A 19,857-nucleotide genomic window follows, 5' to 3' on the forward strand; every position below is an offset into this window, starting at 1 on the left:
GATCCAACGTATGCCTCATATCTCTTTAAGTACTTTTCAACTTCTTTATCTGTCAAGCGCTTCACCTGCTCGTGTGTCAGTTGCACACCGATTGCTTCTTTGGCTTTTCCTGTTGAAACAAGGATTGCAAGCTGTTCACGCAAAGCAGGAATGTCAGGGCCTTGAATGAGTGCCATAGCGCTTTCTGTACTTTCTGGTTCAGCTCCTAGCAGTTCCATTACGGAAGCTAATTCTTGTTCACTTGCAGCGCCCTTGACGCTCTCGGGAGGAGAAGTTGCGAACGGGTCAGCCATTTATTACTCTAAAAAATATGTTCAATAAGAAAATTTTGTGCCGTAAGGGTGGCGATGAGAAATGACAAGATGCGAAAACTTATTTTTTTTTAGCTTTAAAATGATTTCTTTGTAATCCTCATTGGCAAGTTCGCCAGCGTAATCCTCAAAGATTGCCTTCGTGGTCTTGGCAGAGGGGGTGTAAAAGAAAACGATTGCCGCAACATTTTCGCGGAATGAGGATGTTATGCTTGTCAATTTTTGAGTTAACACCCATATGCTCAAGCCTGCGTGGCGAGCAGAGAAAGCAAGATTCACCAACTCCCCTGTTCTTCCTTTTACATCTTTCGAAGCAGCACAGTCGTCGAGGATGATAAGCGTGTTCGTACCCTCAAAAAGAAATCTTGAAAGCCTTAACCAAGATTCCACCTCGTGCTGCTCGCAAATGAAAACAAAAAATCGAATATCTTCCTCAGCAAAGCGATAATAAGTCTTGTTGTGCTCGAAAGTCGGGCAGATGAGCACGATGTAGTCAAACTTGCCTCGGAAAGGGCCACAAAGCTGATTGACCACGTATCTTGTTTTTCCTGAGTTCGTTGGTCCCACAATGAGGGCGTTGAAGGGTATATTGGCAGGATCCATCTTCGTTCGTATATGTACCTAAGGTACACTTTTTCAAAGAAAAAATTATAAAAGCACAGATTCTAACTGCCTGCCAAGTATATTCATTTGGGCGTCGCTGATTACGTAAATGTGGCAGTTCAAATTACCTGAGCCGCTTGCTTTCCTCTCTAGCTCAAGCTGGACACCGTCCTTTGTGTTCACAAGGCGCGTGCCGCTTCCGTGCATCGAGTGGTCAGCCATGGAACGCAGATCAATAAGAAGGCCAAACTTGTCTTCTGTGTAAAACTTTTGCAGAGTCATGTGCTGCGTTTTATTTTTTTCTTTCATGTAGAATCTTTTAACTTCTCCCCAAATGTCCATTCCTTCGATGCCGTTGTTGTACAGCATGTTTGGCGAGCCGTTGACAGTGATGCTTACTTTTGTAAGGTCCGGGTTAATGTACTTTTCCGAGCTCCTTGCACCTTTGTTATATTGCTCAATAAATAGGAGCAAGATACCTTTCATGGACCTCCTCTGCGGGTTGACCCTTAGATTCAGACGTGTGTCGGAGCCTTTTGCAAAAGTCACCACTTTAACACGCTGGATGTGGTCGTAAGCGAACTCTTTGCCGCCCGAATAAGCGCTGAACGCTTCATCTGCAATTTCCTCGCTTCTTATCATCTCGTACTCCAGCTGGATGTTTGTCAACTTGTATTTTAGTTTTGTTGTATCTGAGCCTCTGACCACATGTTCGGCTGCCGCGAGCTTCAGTTCGAACACAAGATCGTTGTATAGTGCCTGAGGATAAAATGCCCCATGGTCAGTTAAAATCTGGTGATCCAGGCGGATGCGGTATTTATTTCCATATATCTCATTCAGCTTTTTTTCTGCGTCCACACCTGAAGTTTTCTTATCGCCAGCATTTGAGCGAATTTTGTTAAGGTCCTCGCTCTGAATGCCCTCTGGCACCCTGTCGTCGCGCTCCTCCTGCGAAAGGAAAAAATCCTCAAATATTTTGTAGATGTCATAGCCAACCGTGTCCTGCACGACGGTGCCTTCGTACTTTACAACAAAATCGTCGACCAGAGCTCGGCTGACGTTGTCAACCAGAAAGTTGTTGGCATGGCCTCCGCTCAAGTCGATGTTGAAGCGCAGCGCCAGCGAGCCGGGCACAATGACCTCGTTTTCGTTCAGCTTGGGCACTGAAACATACAACGTTTCCTCTGGATTGGCTTCTGTGCGGTCAAAAGTGATTCGTTTTACAGCGCGCTCGGCTTTCAGTGCGCCGAGTATTTTCTCTGTGCGTCCCGGTCGAAGGTTTTCTTGAACAGCAGCCATCTCTCGATTGGTTTTATTGTTAAATTGAAAAGTTTAATTTGAAAATATATATAAATTACGTGATGGCGGAAGGTGGTGGTGAGTTTGGATACGAGGACCATGATTTGGACCGAGATCTTGACCACAACAGTGATAACGATGATGAAGAGGAACAAGAGGTCGACACAACCCGACCATTTCAGCCCGGGGAGGCATCCACACCCTACCATGGGGGTGAACAACATGAAATGCAAACGATGCAGCACGAACAGAGCGGGCTGCCAGACACATCCTACGAAGAAACACCTTTTTTGGGAAGCTTTATTCATCAAGATGACAAACCGGCAATGATTGGCAGAGCTAAAGATTTTATCAAAAGAAAATTCCCCAAAGTGAACTTCGCAAAATTAGGCCCAATAGGTTTTAGCAAAAAGAGTGGCAATGAAACTACAATTGTATCCTTTGGATCAAAAGGTGGCGAGACCGAAATTTTCAAAAAAGACGGAACTGGCCTTCTCAAAAAATTCACAAACAAGTTTAAAGCCCCCCTTGGGCCAGAAGCGGAATCTCTGATTGCTCAAGACAATGAAGAAATAAGAGAAATGAGACCAAGATTAAGAGAAGCTGAAAGTCAAATACAACAGGCAGAAACAATTGACATGCAGAAAGAAAAAGCCACCCAAGAAGTAGAAGATTTCAGAATAAGAATCGAGCGAATAGATGCCAAGATGGAACAACTTGGGTCAAATGTTGAAAATGAATCAGAATTGCGCAGACTTAAGCAACTGAAAAAAAATCTTGAAAAGGATTTTGAAAACAAAAAAAAGAAGTTGCTGCTCTTGAAAAACAAGTTAAGCAAATAGCAAAAGAAAAAACACGAGTCGTCCAACTAAGGGCAGGCATCGCTGCCAAAGAGAGCGAAAGAAACACTTTGCAAGAAAGGCTCAACGACACAAGAGCGTTAAATGATCTTAAAGAGCAAGAAGATGAGCTCAAGCGCCAAAACGAGGAAGATCAAGCTGTTATAGAGGATGAGAATGCATCCCCCACTAACAAACAAGCTGCGGAAGAAAGAGTTGCAGAAAGAACCGAGGAGCTCGGGCGTTTGCAAACGCAGATTGCAGAAAGAGAAAGGGCGCTTCCACTTCGTGAGAGGATCAAAGAGATCTTCAAAAAATATGGCGTGACAGTAACAGCAATACTTCTTGCTGCTGGTGTCACGATTGGTTCTGTAATTGGTGCCATTACAAACTCTTTGAAGGCCACCGGCAAAGCGTTGGGGAAAGGCCTAAGTGATATTGGCTCAAAGGTAGCATCAGCTCTGCCTGGTCTCATTGGCTCGATTGCGAAATTTCTTTTCAAAACCGCTGGTCAAGTAATTGGATTTCTTGCAGAGCACACCTGGCTGCTTATCCTTGCTGTGGTTGCTTTTCTTGTTGAAAAATACATCAAAAAGAGACGTTAGCGCATAAGGGTGTAGAGCAAAGCTGCTGCTCCAACCGCGCCAACAGCGACAGTTGCTTTGTTTATTTCGTGTGAATCATTGGCTACGGCCTTCGTAGGTTTAGCGCTTTGCGCGTTGCCGTCCTTTGGACGGGGACCGTAAAGGTCCCTAGCTGGTGTTTCAGCAGCGCTTGCGGCGGGTGTCCAATTTTTTTTTGCTGTGGCGCTCTTGTGTATAGGATTTGAAGGGTGGCTGTTTGGTGGGTTGATTTTTGATTTTCCTCCCGCCATCAGTTTAAGAGCTGCTTTTTTTGTAGCTTTATTAACCTCATCATTCACTCCTAATTTCATCCCAACAACAGCCTGCTTAAGCTGGTTATTGTAGCCAACAACGCTTTCTGTGTTTATCACCATTCGAGCGGGCATCAGCCAGGCACCTGGGCAGACTGCAAGGTTAAGCCGAACCTTAGCTTCGTCGATGGCTAATTGGTATCTTTGGACCGACTTTGCCAGATCAGGTTGCCTTATAGCGTCTTCAACCAACACGAGGAACTCACTTTGCGCTTCCTTTGCACGGCCGCCTGTTCCAAGTATGCTACTTCGAACGTTGACCTGCGAACCGAGAATACAGTAGACAAAAGCCTCTATCGACTGGTTTACTCTCGACAAACCTGCCTGAGTAAGCCCTTCAGTGCCGTTAGGACAAAACCAGTCTGCCTGTGCATATGCAGCGTCGTCTGGCTCGATGTATTGAATCAAGTTACCTTTGCTTGCAGCTCCCCCTTCGTCCGAAAATTTATCGTAATCGGGGTATTTTGCTCCAGTTTTGTTTGGTCCAATGTTAGTAATCCAGATATAAACGTTACCAAGTCCGTGGTTTGCGCCTGTTGTGAAACGGAAATCGCTTGACGGGTCGACACCGAACTCAGCGCATATTCTTTTGTAAGAAGCCACGTCGTACTTGTTGTCGAACTGGCTAAAAGTGGGGTCGCCTGGCAAGGCGCTTACGCTCTGAATTCCCCCCATCTGAAACAATATTCGCCTTATCGTGAAATAAACGTGAAAAAGATAAAAATTACGCACAATCGGTGGCAAGCTAAGAGATGAGTGCTCTTCATCGAAAATGTCTCGACTTATACCGCAGCCTGTTGTCGCGCACCATACCGCAAAGTTAAGTTGCTGTGGCCAATAGCCCATATTTTGGCTAGCAAGCCACCTTTTTGACTCTTTTCCTGATGTATGCTTCAGTTTTGTTTTTTGAAAAATCTCTCTTAATTTCGTTGTGAAATATTGGTCTGGTGTGACGTAGATGTTTATTTGGCTGTTAAATATTTTTTTCAAACTCGGTGCGGCTTCGTGAAATCCAACCGCGGGAATTGGCAAAGATGAGCCTTTTGCGCCGCTTGGTGACAGCTGTTGTGGAAAACCGCCTGAAATTTGATTCACCCCCAGTGCTTTTTTCATCTCTGGGCTCCAATATTTGCTGTCAGAGCCAAAAACATTTATCAAATGGCCTTGCCCTGCCTTGTAATAAATGTCTGCCGTTGCTGTGTGGTTGTACGCGAACTCAACCTGTGCAACAAATTTTGTTCGGTCAGCGTTTGGATATTTTGCAAGAAAAGGTTTCCATGCATTGTCTTTTGCCGCTTTAGAAATTGTAGTTGCTTCTGGGGTTTTCATCCACTTCATAAAACCTCTTGTTTTTGCATCCATGGTCCTCTTTTATATTAAACATTTTTTATTTTTATTTAATATAAAAATGGTTGTGCTGACTGTTACCACAAAAGAAAATCCGAACACTGTTTATTTTGACCAGCCTATTCCAAAACCAAGCTATATCCGGCTTTTAAGTTGTTCTCTTTACAACAGCTGGAATAGTTTGGAAAAGGATGGAATAGTTTTTTATAAACAAGTGAACAAGGAAGAGAAGGCGCGTTATATACGGCAAGGAAACTTCTCACTCGATGACATTGGGAGTATTTTTGAAAAAGGATTTCCAGAGAAAAACATGTTTTCTGTAACAAAAGGCATTGCAGGCCGTTCATTGATAATAAAAGCAAAAGAGCCCAATTTAAAAGCTTTTGGACTGAACGAAAGTCTTATTAAGTTCTTTAATTTGCCTGGGTTTGAGAATTACGCAAGTATTGAAAAGGAATTTTTTGAAACAATTGAGGTAAATAATGTTTCAAATCCTAAAAATTACTTCATCAACTGTGACCTTATCGACAAGCAACAAAGCTTGCTAAATGGTAAGCCATCAAGCCTTTTAGCGTTTTTTGACATACGTGGAAAACCGTATGAAAAAGTTTATTACCAAAATACACATTTTAACGTCTTGCGCGACGTTTCTGCTGAAGAAAATGTATCATCTCTGACTCTTTCGATTAGAGATGAGAATGGAAAGCCATTCGATTTTAACGGCACAAATCTTACATATGAGTTGGAATTGAATTAAATTAAATACAAAAATAACTTTTATGTATACGAGACCATGTCATCTGCTAATGTTCTCCCGAGTGCCCCTGCTTATGGTGATCGCGAAGAAAACAGCGTAAAACAAACACTGTATCCCGCTTTGCCAAATCAACCAGAAAACTTTAGGTTAACAAAAATCAATCAAATTTGTTCAGAATTTGACAAAGAAGTTGCAAAATACCGAGCTGTTTTGAAAAAGTATAAAAAGGTGAAGTCTTTTTTTCATTATTCCGCAATTTCAATGGGTGGTTTGTCCAGTGTTCTCTCTGCTTCCAGCCTTGGAACAGCGGTAACAGTCGTTGGTTTGCCGGTAAGCGTTCCTCTCGCAGCATGTGCTGCAATTACAGGCGTTTTGTCAGCCGCTTTCACTGGAGCGAGCAAAAAACTTGAACCAAAAATTATGAAAAATAATGAAATTACTTCTCTTGCTGTTGCCAAACGGGAAACTGTCAATAGACTTGTTTCTGCCGCTCTCATTGACAATAAAGTTGATGACAAAGAGTTTCAAATTATTTTGGATGAATATTCTCGTTACATGGCCCTCAAAGAGACTGTTCGCATGCACCTTACAAAAAATTTAAGCCAAAAAAAGTCATCCCCACAGCCTGACATTGAGAAACTGAGACAGGAAATTCGACAAGAAGAATTAGATAGGTTAAAAAAAAGAATATCAGCAGAGTCGAAATCAGATTTGAGAAAATAAACACTGGATTTAATCTGAGTGTTCAGAAAAATAAAATTAACGCATGACACAAATCGTGACATTGTGTTACACACAGCGTGACATTGTGTGACACAGAGCGTGACAGTCACGCGTGACGTTGCGTGACAGGTCAAACGAAAGGGCAAAACCCTGGTCGGGGGGTGCTCGTTGGCTGTTTCTTGCCTAGCCCCGGCTAGGACTTTTTCCCCGCCGCTGACAAGGCGGCTGTCCCACATTTTTACCTCTGCCGAGGTTTGAAATCCCGAGGAATTTCTGAGCACCCCCACGTTATCAGTAGGGCCGAGGCGGGTTCACCCAGGGGTATCTCCCACTGAAAGGAGTCCCCCTATACCCCGTAATTCACCATCCGCACAAGCCATTATAACAGGATTCAAGTGGTTGGCCATCCACTACCTCCCTTGACTTCACCAGAATTTGTGAACTAACAAAAAGTTACGGCCGCGTTTACTTATATATAGTTCACTTTGTCACGTTTTTCACTTGTGGTACCCTTTCACCTATTTTGAGCAAGTACGCATGCGCTTTTGGGCATCAGGATGATGTCATCATTAATTAGACACTTGGTAAAGTTTGGTAAATAGGCTAAAATGTTGGTGCTTTTCCAAGCGATTTGCTTTATTTTAACCGAACTTTCTACTCCCGTTTGGCAAAATGAGGTCAGACAGATAACATATCAAGTCGTGGAAGCAATGCTTGAAGCAGAAAAAAAATAAACAGGCCCGATTGAGTCCGATGTTTCGGGAAAGTTCTTTCGATCGATCGTTAAACTTCTGTGATCAAATCCTGTTATTTCTCGATTTCTTCTCTTCGCTTCACTTCGCCAGCTTCTGTGGGGGCACAAAAAATTACAGCGCGTTAACTGAGCGTATTTTTTTTGTAATATCTGTTCTGTTTCGTTTTTTATCGGCCCAAACACTAAATCCTGATTAGGCCGCCATGTTTCTTTCTGCTCGTCCAAGGGCCTGAGAACTAGAAATATGGTTTCCAGGCTCTCTCTGAAAATGTCACGCAACTCACGTAAGTCGCTCGCGATTTTGCGTGCCGCTAGCAGGGCAACCATTTTTTTGTGTCTGTAAACGGTCAGAAAAAATGGTTTTAGCGCGTTTAACGTTAGCGAAGGTTTTTTTAATGTTGTTTTCTTTTATAAAAAAAAAAGTCGCAAGCTTAAACCTTTTTTGTCAATTAAAGGTTCGTCGCCCTAAAGTACAATGGTTGGTTTAAATGATTGGTACGAAGTTCAGTCTGTCGGCTCTTCTTCCGGCAGTTAATTAATTTGTTTACCCATTTTTTTTGCTTTTTCTTTAGTTCCATTTCCACGACTGCTTTCCAGATTTTTTTGTTAGCTTTAGCCAAGATTTGCTTAGCGATTTCAGTTTTTTTTGCCTTAAATTTTCCGGAATTTTTTCAAAATCATAGACATAGTCGTACACTTCTCCTAACCTCAAAAAAGCTTCATGATATTTTGTTAAAGTAAGATAATCCAACGATTTTTTTGGTAAAACTGTCGTTATTGGAACAAATTCTTCGTTTTTTTCACTGTTGGGTAAGTCTTCACTTTTTCCAAAAAGTTCTGGTTTTTTCAGTTTCATACTTTTTTTTAAAGTAAAGTCTCTTTCCAACAATTCTTCAAAAATTTCTTTGCTAAGCTCTTTAGTTTTCAGTTTTGAAATTGCTACAACCAAGCCGTGTATAAATTTTGTCATGTCAACACTTACATATTGTTGTAAATATCGATCAAAAATTTTTTCGTTTTGGATGTAAAACTTTCTCGTTCTCGGTCCTTTTGGTTGAAAAACATCTCTCGTTGGCTCCATTTACCCTGAGGTGTTATTTGTTCAATTGAAAAATAAATATAGCACACAGGTGGCGCTCTCTGTTGCTGCGGGCCGTTAGAGGTGCCGCCAACGCCTTTTTTGCAACTCGTTTCGCGAGAGGGGTAAGAAAGGCGTCTTGCGTTCCGCACACACATGTAAATTAGGAGTTGTGGACACAAATTGTGACAAGGAGCGAGGCGAGCCAGGGCGAGCCGAGCGAGTTGTCACGGTTTGTGCCACAACTCCTAATTTACATGTGTGTAAAGGTTTACCATCCACAACTTCGGAGATAATAATATTCTTGCGCCAGTTTAAACATGTTCTCTGCTTGACTTGAAAGTAAATTCCCGTCGCGAGGGAAGCGACTGTTTCTTACTGCAGCTGGTTTCTCACTTTTTGCCGCTTGTGCCGGCGGCCAAATAAGATGATTGGTACGAATAACGATTTCCAAAGGGAACGGGTAACTTGTCGATGGGGTCCTGCTTGCCAGTTATTTGCTGACCATGTACTTCGTATGTAACAGATTAAGGATAATATGCCCGCAACATTGAAAACCATTGTGTCTGGATCGGGCATTACCACACTGTCATCACCGATTAGATAGATCGTTTCGGCCTGCAGGCTAAACACCTTGGACAACACAGTAATCGTGCTATTATTGAGCTTTACTTAAAGAACTTGTTCTCTGCTTTGGACTTGCACAAAGTTCTCCACGTCAGAATTTGATCATGAAGACCACTAGGCACCAAATGAAGCTCACATGGAAATGGCGAAAAATGGCGCGAAATTTGCGAGCAAAGGTTACAAGGTTACTGGGTAAGCGATTGAAAGAAAAGAAAAATGGCAGAAAGGAAAAGGAAAAAGGTAAAATGAAAAAGAAATACAGAAAAAAAGACAGGAAGAAAAAGAATAAAGAAAAAAGTAAAAAGGAAGAAGGTAAAATGAAAAAAGAAATAGAGAAAAAGAAAAAAAGAAAAAAGAAAAAGGAAAAAAGAAAAACAAAATATTGATAAAGGGAAAATAGAAATTTGAATAAAGAAATGGGTAAAAGGATAAATGATTAGACGGTACTAGAAAAAAGAAATATGAAAAACGGAGAAAGCGCAGGATAAAATAAACGAGGATAATCCAACTATCGAAAACGGAAAATATAAAATAACGAGATTTTCAGTTTTACCAACCAAATGAATCAAACGAAATGGCGGAAAGTGCCACGGATTCCAGTGGCCCTCAATTATTATTTACAATAAAATATAAAAATACTCAGAACAATACGAATATTAAAACTATGGATAAACTAAAACTATGAAATATTACGAATAAAAATACAAGAAATACGAGATAAAATATTAAAAAGGTAAAAAGAATAAAAGTGTAACTAAATTACAGAATAAAATGATTTAAAAACTGCTGTTCTTTAAAAATTCTCTTCCAAAGAGAGTTCCTAAAAGCTTTAATTGTTGACAATTTTCGCATAGATAGGGGTAGGCTGTTCCATTCTTTACAAGCAGTCACGGTAAAAGTTCTGCCACCTTCAGTTAATCGTTTTATAACTGGATGAACAATATTAAAATTGGCATATCTTGTATTTCGTGAATGAGTCTCGCTAGTAAGCTTAAGTAAGCTTTTCAGATAGGTGGGTACATGCCCCTGTAAACGCATTTGGAAAATGTCTGCTACAGAAATACAAGCTAAAAAATGTTGATTTTATAAATATTTTTTATTTTCATCTCAGTGGTGTCTTATCTTAAAAGATACACACAGTTTTATTTTCTTCTTAGTCGAACACATCTCCCTAATATTTGTTAAGTTTATTTTGGGACACAATAATAATTATTGTTCATTATATACATGTAATTGGTATTAAGAAGGTACATTTCAGTTACCGGTAATCATTCACTGTACGTACTCTGTACTTACATATTCACATCTGTCAGACAACGGCAGCTCAGGCTGAAAAAAAAAAATGCAAACAAGTTTGCATAGCATGCAAAGCAGTGATGAGAGTTTTCAATTTTGATTTTATAATAAAAATGCAATATGTCAGTACCTTTTGAAGTGCACACAGAACCAGGGCACCAGAATTTAACATTGGATTGTGAGGTTGGTCTAGGAGAGAAAAAATGATGTTTTATCAGAATAATTATTATTTAAATATTAAGTCTTACAATAGAAAAACCTAGCTGACCTGGTAAATTTGACCAGTTAAACTAAAGTATTAATTAATAAGATTTAGTACTAACCATGATTATTCAAGTGTAAATAATTAAATGTTTGACCACTGGGTTCTTTTCCAACATATTCATGCACCTGCAACAACGCAGACAAATTAAGACATGGATAAAGTTTGATTTAATATACAAAGAATCTGTCCAAGCAATGACAACCACAACAAACATCAGATTCCTAAATGAATTCCTGAGATTCATGTCCAAGGAGAAAGGGGGGCATGAAGGCTCTAGTGTAAGAATATATACAAGTCACCCAAAGACAAAGTAAGCTGCCTGTGGCACCCGGGCTCTGCTAGAACACAGCTATGAGAACCCGAGTACAAATTTGAGTCAGGGAGGTATTTGGGGGTTATATTTTTTTGGTTAAGAAGGAGGGGTTTGGAACACTGTTGGTTATTATGTTCTAAGAGTGTTTTTTATAAAGGGATTAAATGTTCATCAATACCATAATGGGGCTTGACAACAGTCCCACCCATGGCCAGTTGTCCAAAAAAGTAGATTATCCTTCACAGCAAAAGCCACTTTTCATACTAACTGGCCATGGGCAAGGGCCCTGAGAGAACCTAAATTTGCGAAATTTCCCGGTGGAACATGCCCCCAGACTCCCCTAGAGGCTTGCACCTTCAGTGCTAAAAATGCTACCTTTTTTCCTTCTAAAAGGGTTGGAATCTATGCCTCCTCCTTCCTTGCATGGAACAACAATATTGTACAATAAGCTACGTACTCACCACTTCTGCTGTTAAATCCTCTAAAACAATTGGGTAGTGAAGACATTTAGACACTGACTGAAGACAAAAATGATCTTTGTAATCCCCTATGGCAAATCTTGAACCAAAGAAGGAATGACGAATATATTATTATTACTATTAGCCTTATTTTGGTAATTGTGACACCATGTTGCAATATACAGTCATCTCATGCTCATTATAATGTTGGAACTCATCTTAAAAATGTGCGAGGCAGCAAGGCATGCGATGCAAAAATCCCTACTCCAAATAAAAAGGCTACCACAAGCTACCTTAGCTAACTATAGGCTAACCGTAGTGCTATTTAGGCTAACCAAAGTGCTATCTAGATCTACCTAGGCTAGGATACCATGCCTCGCTACCTTGCAAAAAGAAATATAGAAACTGGTCTATAATTTCATAAATTTTTTATTGGTTTTGTCATCATTTTGGTAGATTGGGGTCACTCTGACTTGTTCATTTCCAGCTATCAAAAACAACTTCATGTTTGATACTCATTATAAGTGAAGAGGCTAATTACATATAGGTGTGTACTAAAAAGCTTGGATGGCAAGTTTTCGAAGTTTTGGTAAGATAACAGCACAACCTGTGGCCTTGATGGCCTCAAGTGCTCTTATTTTTGCTATCAATGCTTAATGCTGGAGATGGTGGGTGTGCACATTTTCTGTGAGGCCTGGTGATTCTGTGTAAAGGAGGTAAGAGCAGGTCTTGAGCTCGCCCAACCTCATTCCCAGGATTTGCTCTGCTTTCACGATGCCAGCTGGACATGACGAGCCAACATTTTGAATAGGACATTAACACACCAACAAAATAAATTAATCACTGCCAACTTGAATAGTTTATGTATAGTACAGTAAATATACCTCTGTCCATCTACGGAACAAACAGCCACGCCCCACAGTTCAGGGTCAAACTTTGCCAACTGAGGAATGTAGTCAGCAACCTGCAAAGAATTCAACATCATTGCCTAAATGTCAATGTCTAAAAAGTGCTATTTTTGGAAAATCTCCAGGTGTCAATGGGTTAAGCAAGAAAAGTAACATTACCAGTTATACACCTCTCTGCTTTAAGCATGTCTTGATCAGAGCTAGCATTGATCTACCCTTGACTGCCATGGGGATATGAGAAGAAACACTAAAAAACCATTTTCCTTGACATTTTAGAGACTTACATGTAAAAGTGCATTGGGGGGGGGGGGGGACTTGGGTCAATTTTTGTTGGGTATGTGCCGCTGGCCTCTCAGAACCCCTACCCCATTATAGTCATATTGTATGGCCAATTATAGACCCCATCTTAGTTACTTTTGGGTAAATGTAATTTTCACGACTTCAACTTAGTCACTTTCTGTTTTTGCGTCTACCGTATAAATCCTTTTGACTAAGTCATTCTAAAATGAATTGACACATAGGGAGGGAAACGACAAAATCGATCAAAGAAACGAACATACCTATTCAACTATTGGCACGTCAAACAGACGAACTCTAACAGAAACGTATTCACAACTTGCCAGAATTTTCTTACTCTCAAAAATTATCCCGAAAAAGTGTGACCCCATTCCAGTCACCCTATAAAAAATGCTTGAAAAGGCGACCCCATTATAGTCAGTCCAGTCATGAAAATGCACCCCCATCCAGCAGCACATCCCCATTAGCCCATTTATAGGAAGTGCCCCCCCCCCCCCCGGGAAGTGCATGCATATATGGGGAACAAACTGACTAGCCTGTAATTTAATCATAAATGATAAAGAATCCTTCAAAATCATTTCCTCAGATGCACAGTCAAATATCTATAGCATCCTTTCTCATATAGCCCTCTTGAAAATGTTTTTGTATCATCACTACAAACAGGGTTCAATATGATTGTATAATTATGCAATTACAAGTAAACAGTACTCTTAAAATAACAAACATCACCTTTCCTTCCTTATTTTCTTTGCATTTATTGTATATTTCCTCAATAGGCTTTGTTAATCGACTAAACTCTGGAATTACAAGGTCTCCACGAAGAGCACTCTCTATTAAGACAATATTTTTCTGGATGGATCTGAAATTAAACCAATCAAAAGTGTTTTTCATCATTTCTAGAAGTGACAGACTGTGCTGTACAAGTTACATTACGGTCATGTGATTACAGTAAAGACTCCTTCCTTCCTTCCTTCCTTCCTTCCTTCCTTCCTTCCTTCCTTCCTTCCTTCCTTCCTTCCTTCCTTCCTTCCTTCCTTCCTTCCTTCCTTCCTTCCTTCCTTCCTTCCTTCCTTCCTTCCTTCCTTCCTTCCTTCCTTCCTTCCTTCCTTCCTTCCTTCCTTCCTTCCTTCCTTCCTTCCTTCCTTCCTCCTCCTCCTCCTCCTCCTCCTCCTCCTCCTCCTCCTCCTCCTCCTCCTCCTCCTCCTCCTCCTCCTCCTCCTCTCTCTCTCTCTCTCTCTCTCTCTCTCTCTCTCTCCCCCCCTCTCTCTCTCTCTCCCCCCCCCCCCCCCCCCCCCCCCCCCCCCCCCCCCCCCCCCCCCCCCCCCCCCCCCCCCCCCCCCCCCTTACTTACTTACTTACTTACTTACTTACTTTAAAAGCCAGTTGTCTGCATTCGAGCATGGTGGTTCAGTTTCAGTAACACAAAGCAATTAGGAGTATTTCTACTCCTCCCTGTGTGGGATGCTAGTCCATTGCAGGGTTACCGGTACCCCCAGCATTAAATTGCACTGGTACCCATTATTCATACACCTGGCAACTCTCCAAGTTAAGACCATTTTAGTCACCATGGCGACTAAAATTTTGGAGCTGGCAACTATATTGGAACCCAAGTCGCCAGCCTGGGGACTAAAATTGAGAAGAAGGATTGAAAGTATGAGCTTAATTTGGCAACTAAAATTTGTCACTGGCGACCAAACTTGAGCAGTTGGTGACCAAATGGCCACTAAGGAAAAAAAAAAATGGAGGGTTGCCTGGGTGGAGAGGGGCACTGTGAGAGTAGTGTCTTGACCAAGGACACAACGCAGCGCCCCGGCCAGGGTTCGAACCTGGACCAGAAGAACAAGTTGGCTGTTGTGCCATAATTTTTTAAAATTAATAATCAATTGATTTATTTGATAATTAATTAACTAATAATTGATAATCAGTTGATTGATTAATTAATTATACCTTCTGAATGTTGCTTCATCCACAAAACCTTCAAAATTTTCTTGCTGCAAATATTGCTGAAAGTTTGTCATTGTTTCTTTCAGTCTTGGATCCTTAACTCTTAGACCAGCTTCTCTTAAAGCCTAAAAAGATAATATCAAAATATATGAAGAGGATAGTGTTAAAATCATTTATTACCTAATAAAGAGAAACACTATATTTTCAACTAAATTAAAAAAATGGCTAAAGTTAGAAAGGATATCACATCAGCGCTAGCTGGTTTTCATGCGGGTCTTCCATCCAGGTCAAATTGGAATTTAGAAATGTTGGTTTTTCAAGTGGGAAGAAAACCGAACAACCCGGAGAAGAACCCTCGGAGCAAGGCAAGAACCAACAACAAACACATATGGGTACCCACATATGGAACGGAGGGGTGGGGGGGGATTCGAACCTGGGCCATATTGGTAGGATGTGAGTGCTCTCACCACTATGCCAAGTCTGCCAACCCTGCCCTCACTTATCTCTTCCTAGTGTTCACTGAGTACATATAAATCAGTTCACATAATTATAATTAATACATGTAATATATAATTATAAATTATAATAAACATATAAATTATATAATTATTTCCATAGGGAGGGGGAGGGGATCAAAACCCAAAAACCTTCTGTGGGAGGGGTATGGACATTTTCTGGAACAACACAAAAATTACTTACGGCAATAAATCTTGCAACAGGCACATTACCATCTTCATTTTTGAAAACACGGTATATCATATCTTTATCTGGTACACTATAATGGGACATGTACAATATCAGAAAAATATTTATTCTCTATTTAGTGTTTATACAAAATAAAGCTTTTTCACAAAAAATACTACCTATTTGAAAATGCCATGTCATTGATTTACCGATCAGGACAAATACTCCGGTCTTTCATAGAGAAGATCAAAATACGAACCAATGGAAATATATAAGCGGTTTTTGGGAAACACGCTTCCAGAATCTCGAATCGAAGACGTCTTAATACTACCTACATCTTAAAATTATTAACGAAGCTTAAAAAAAATCTAAAAAACAAAAAAAAAAAACAAAACAGCAAAAATTGGTCGTATTTAAATGATAAGGAAAGACAGTAAGCTTATTGAACTTCAATGCCGGCTGCATGTCTGTTTCACAAATTTAAAAACCTACCTGCCTATTCCACTACTGTTGCCATAAAAATGCCGCGAAAATGGTTTTAACAAACACCCAAGTCTTCGAAATACCCGCCGAAACTGTGGGTTACAGTCTATATTTACAGTTCGTTGACAAACACGTGTAATCAGCGCCATATTATTTACTTTTTATGCACAGACAAACACTTGAACACAACGTTTTCTACCAGGCGTTAATCATTAATCGCAAGTTGGCGAGAGGTCTGGATCCAACTCTCTCCTTCCCGCCTCTTTTTGTCTTGAAAGATGAAAGATGGAGGATTTTAGCGAAGATGTCAGCTCTCTCGCAAAAACTTTAACGAATTTAAGCAACAGTAGCACAGGAAACGTTACAGAAACAAAGTTCCTGACATCGGATTCACAACACGAGTTTCTCATTTGGGTAATACCGCCGAAAACGTACCATCCATTGCGAAGAATTGTCGGTAAAAGTTCAAGTGGTTTTCTTGTCGTTGGAAAAAGTTTACAAGATTGCGACGAAACTGTGGATTCTCCAAACCAAACGAGCTCTCGACTCACAAGATATAAGAATGAAAGAGTCCCAGTTGGCACACCGCTTTCGCAAGAGATGTTTTATCTCACAAACAGTGAGCCCTTGCAACCTTATGCCGGCGTAAACAAAGATGATAAGCTTAGTGCAGATAAGAAAGGTTGTATCACCGAGTGGTTCTTGTCGCAGGAAAATATTCACCCAGCTACTCTAGAAAGCGCGAGATACTTCCTCTCTATCTATGCGAATACACTGAGAATCTCTTTGCAACCCTTGGAGGTATGGGTGTGCATAGATGGGAACAATCCCCAAGGGATAACTTATCTAGGCATGGTCCCTGACGGAAACTCTAACAGCGACAAAAGTAAGGACATTGAAACTGTTGAAAGAAATTCTATGAGGACTGTGATCTACACCAGCAGGAGTGAGCCCATAACGACTAAAGAAGATCTACCAGAGCTGAGTTTCTTTTTGCGTCATCATCTGTCGTCAAGTTCCTCCACAGCCTTTGTCGAGACCCATGGCTACGCTCTTCATGAGGTGATGGGTTCTTCAAGCTCCAACAGTCAAGAATGCAGCAACAGTACAATTGCTGTAGAGTTGACATGGAGTGGGGTTCACTCTCTTCTCCAACCTCATCCACACTCATGCGATGGTGTTCTTCACATTAAGAGCATTCCAGGGAGTGTCCATCTCGCCACACATTCATTGTACCTGGAATTGGTGCGGGCTGATCATTTTTCCAAGGTCTTAGAGAATGAAGATTTTCCCTGGCCAGCACCTGTAGCTGCCAATGCAAATCCTGTTGCTTCACAAATGGATGCATTCTTTACCAAGTTAAGCTCCAGCAATGTATTTTCACCAACATTTGAAGAAGATCATGAAGAAGGGGAAGAAGAACGCACCTTTGCCGAGGCGTCAATGGCTCACTTAACATTCCAAGAGTTTGCTCGCAAAGATTTGGACTTCACTGAACGACTTTGGCTTTTATTGAAAGATTGCATTGATGAAGATGATCTCATTGCTTCATTGCAAATGTGCAGTGTAGCACTATTCAGTAACAGATGTCAACCAGTCATCCACAGCTCAAACAAGACGTCTATAGCAGTGTTCATTAGGGATTTGCTGCAGTTTGAAACAAAAGAACAGCAGCAGAAACTTCAGAACCAAGCCAAGCAGTTTCTTTCTCCCGATTCAGCCATCAAGTGCTTGGTAGAAATTGGCTGTGAAAAGCTTGCCAGAGATTATACTCAGTATTTCATTCACCAGGAGCTGGCAACCATGGGACAACTGGCAAGCTATTTGGATAACAATGTCCCGCTCCGCACCAGAGTCTCGAACATCAAGAAACTTCATCAGACACTAGAGATGGTTGTTACAGCAAAGTCTGTTACGAGACTAGGCCATGAAAACCTGCGAGCCTTGACACAGAGTGCGCTTACATATTACCAGTCACACCCTGACAGTCAACAACCTGTGTTCTCCCTGTCGCTGCCGGCGTTTGGATCGACTTCTGGAGAAGCTGTGAAGAGTATCTGTGCTTCATCTAATCCCGCCGTGTGGTGTGTTGCGATCAGGTCCAAGACAAAGATTGGAAGCCATACCACCATTGTTCAGCTAAGTACGAGCGCTCCAGGAAATGCTGGTACTTCTGAAAGCCCTGCTTATGATGACACTGAACTGAATGATGAAGACTTTGACCCAGACAAGGATAAATTTCACTATTTTCTTTCCTGTGCTAAGCAAGTGTTCATGCCAATTATTCGGTAACTGTACTGACAATTGATGGAAGAATTATGTTCCCTAATATGTTAAAACTTTGTACCAAGAGAAAAGGGAGTACATAAATGTGGGAATTTTAATCCGCTTGATATTACTTTTTTCACCTTTCAACTTGTGTTTCAAATCCTTTGATGGATTCAAGTGGCAGCACAGGCAGACAATCCTCTGTGTTTGAGGCTGCGTGATGCTTACGTCACTCGGCCGCAAACACAGAGGATTGTCTGCCTGTGGTTGCAAGAGATATATATGTAGTAGTAAGAATAAGAGAAATAAGAGAACTTTGTATGCATTTCCATGAAGTTGTACAATAGCATACCGGTAGCTTCAAAAATAAGCCAGGGGTTGAAAAAAACTTGAATTCCGGCTTGCCCTTCTGTTAAGCAGCTCTCAAATTTTGCTTGGCCAGGACAATTGCTGACTAATTTATTGGTTTGCCTTGATTTTAGTCTGCTACAACTTGCCTAGGCCATTGACCAACTGACAAGGGAGCATAAAAAATTACTTGTTCAGCACAAAAATCTACTTGTCAGGGATGACCGGATGACACTTTTTTTGAGCACTGTAGCACTTTGTAGAATTGTCTAAAAATATATGCAAATACCCTAACATAAAGGGTGAGTAACAGTAAAAATATTAATTGGGTTTTGTGCAATTCTAAGAATGCAGTCAGCTAAGCTGTTGTCAATTTTATTTTAAAGTTTCCTTGAACTTTGTCATTAATTCTTTTAAGATTGAGAACATGTTAGAATTTCACAATACACGTAAGAGCTTGCATAACAGCATTAAGTCGTTCAGACTTTGCATATTTGTTGACATAGTGGGTAATTGCCATTTGCTAGAATCCCAGGGGGGGGGGGACTCACCCAAAATACCTATATGGGTATGTGCCGCCCAACGTGCCGTGATTTTGAGATCCTGATCTAGCATGGGGTATTCTATTTAAAAGATAATTCCTAGAACAGGGTATAATATTTTTGAATGCACGAAAGTTTAAAATTATCAGCAGTCAAAACGGGGGGGGGGGGGTTAAAAAATTGACCTGTTCTTATAATAGGGTATCATTTTGAATACCTGATTAAACCCCCCTCCCCCCACAGAATAAAAGAACTACCTTATAGTCAATGATTTCTTAATGGATTTTCTGGAATTGCTGTTCCATTAGCCTGCGAACAAAGAAAATTTTGGGATTTTTGGTCCAAATAAAACAGTAGAGGTGTTATTTTTGCCATTGATTGCACCTGAAAAAAGTTTAAAAAGACTGACATAAAACTGAGAAAAATGGGAGGAAAAATTGAAAGGATGTTCTCAAAAACGTTATTAATTCATGATTCTGAACAGTTGCCAATGGCATCTTTTCGGTGAAATTGGCTGAGGAAAACAGAAAATATCCACAACATGTGACCAGCAGTTAGTAAACAGGTTTACTGCTCCAGGGTTCTGGGCCCTAAAAGGCCAGGTTCCAGGGCTCTGGGCCCCCACAGGGCTATGGGAGCAGTGGCAAATGTTTTCAGAGCTGCTCCAATAATGCACGTATCGATGTTAAGCTGCTGGGGGGGGGGGGAGGCCGGGCATAGGCCGGGCATTTGAACTTAGCTGAGACTTTCTGATCAAATGCCCAGCCCCAGGGCATGTG

The 19,857-nt window shown here is 41.0% G+C and overlaps 2 protein-coding genes across 4 annotated transcripts in view; one reads left to right on the forward strand and one right to left on the reverse strand.

The window, feature by feature from the left end:
• Positions 1-18,366, reverse strand: part of LOC144666884 (glutaminase kidney isoform, mitochondrial-like) — a 43,843-nt gene extending 25,477 nt beyond the window's left edge. The window contains exons 1-9 of one of the 3 annotated variants that reach the window (XM_078528312.1): positions 18,329-18,366; positions 15,453-15,528; positions 14,757-14,878; positions 13,539-13,668; positions 12,489-12,568; positions 11,608-11,704; positions 10,892-10,958; positions 10,699-10,757; positions 10,569-10,601 (exon numbers count right to left, since the gene is read on the reverse strand). In XM_078528312.1, the coding sequence (XP_078384438.1) occupies positions 10,569-10,601; positions 10,699-10,757; positions 10,892-10,958; positions 11,608-11,704; positions 12,489-12,568; positions 13,539-13,668; positions 14,757-14,878; positions 15,453-15,512 (648 nt within the window). In that variant the 5' untranslated portion in view covers positions 15,513-15,528; positions 18,329-18,366. Of the gene's footprint in view, positions 1-10,568; positions 10,602-10,698; positions 10,758-10,891; positions 10,959-11,607; positions 11,705-12,488; positions 12,569-13,538; positions 13,669-14,756; positions 14,879-15,452; positions 15,529-15,929; positions 16,135-18,328 lie in introns of those variants that run through there. The other 2 variants (XM_078528311.1, XM_078528313.1) reach the window with 2 other exon arrangements.
• LOC144666882 (protein zwilch homolog) lies at positions 16,158-18,907 on the forward strand. The gene has a single exon (XM_078528309.1). The coding sequence runs from the start codon at positions 16,206-16,208 to the stop codon at positions 18,210-18,212; it is 2,007 nt and encodes a 668-aa protein (XP_078384435.1). The 5' UTR covers positions 16,158-16,205; the 3' UTR covers positions 18,213-18,907.
• The last annotated feature ends 950 nt before the right edge of the window (positions 18,908-19,857 follow it).

The sequence above is a fragment of the Oculina patagonica genome, chromosome 9 (assembly GCF_052425735.1).
Source record: "Oculina patagonica isolate OP01 chromosome 9, crgOcupat, whole genome shotgun sequence".
Lineage (NCBI taxonomy): Eukaryota > Metazoa > Cnidaria > Anthozoa > Scleractinia > Oculinidae > Oculina > Oculina patagonica.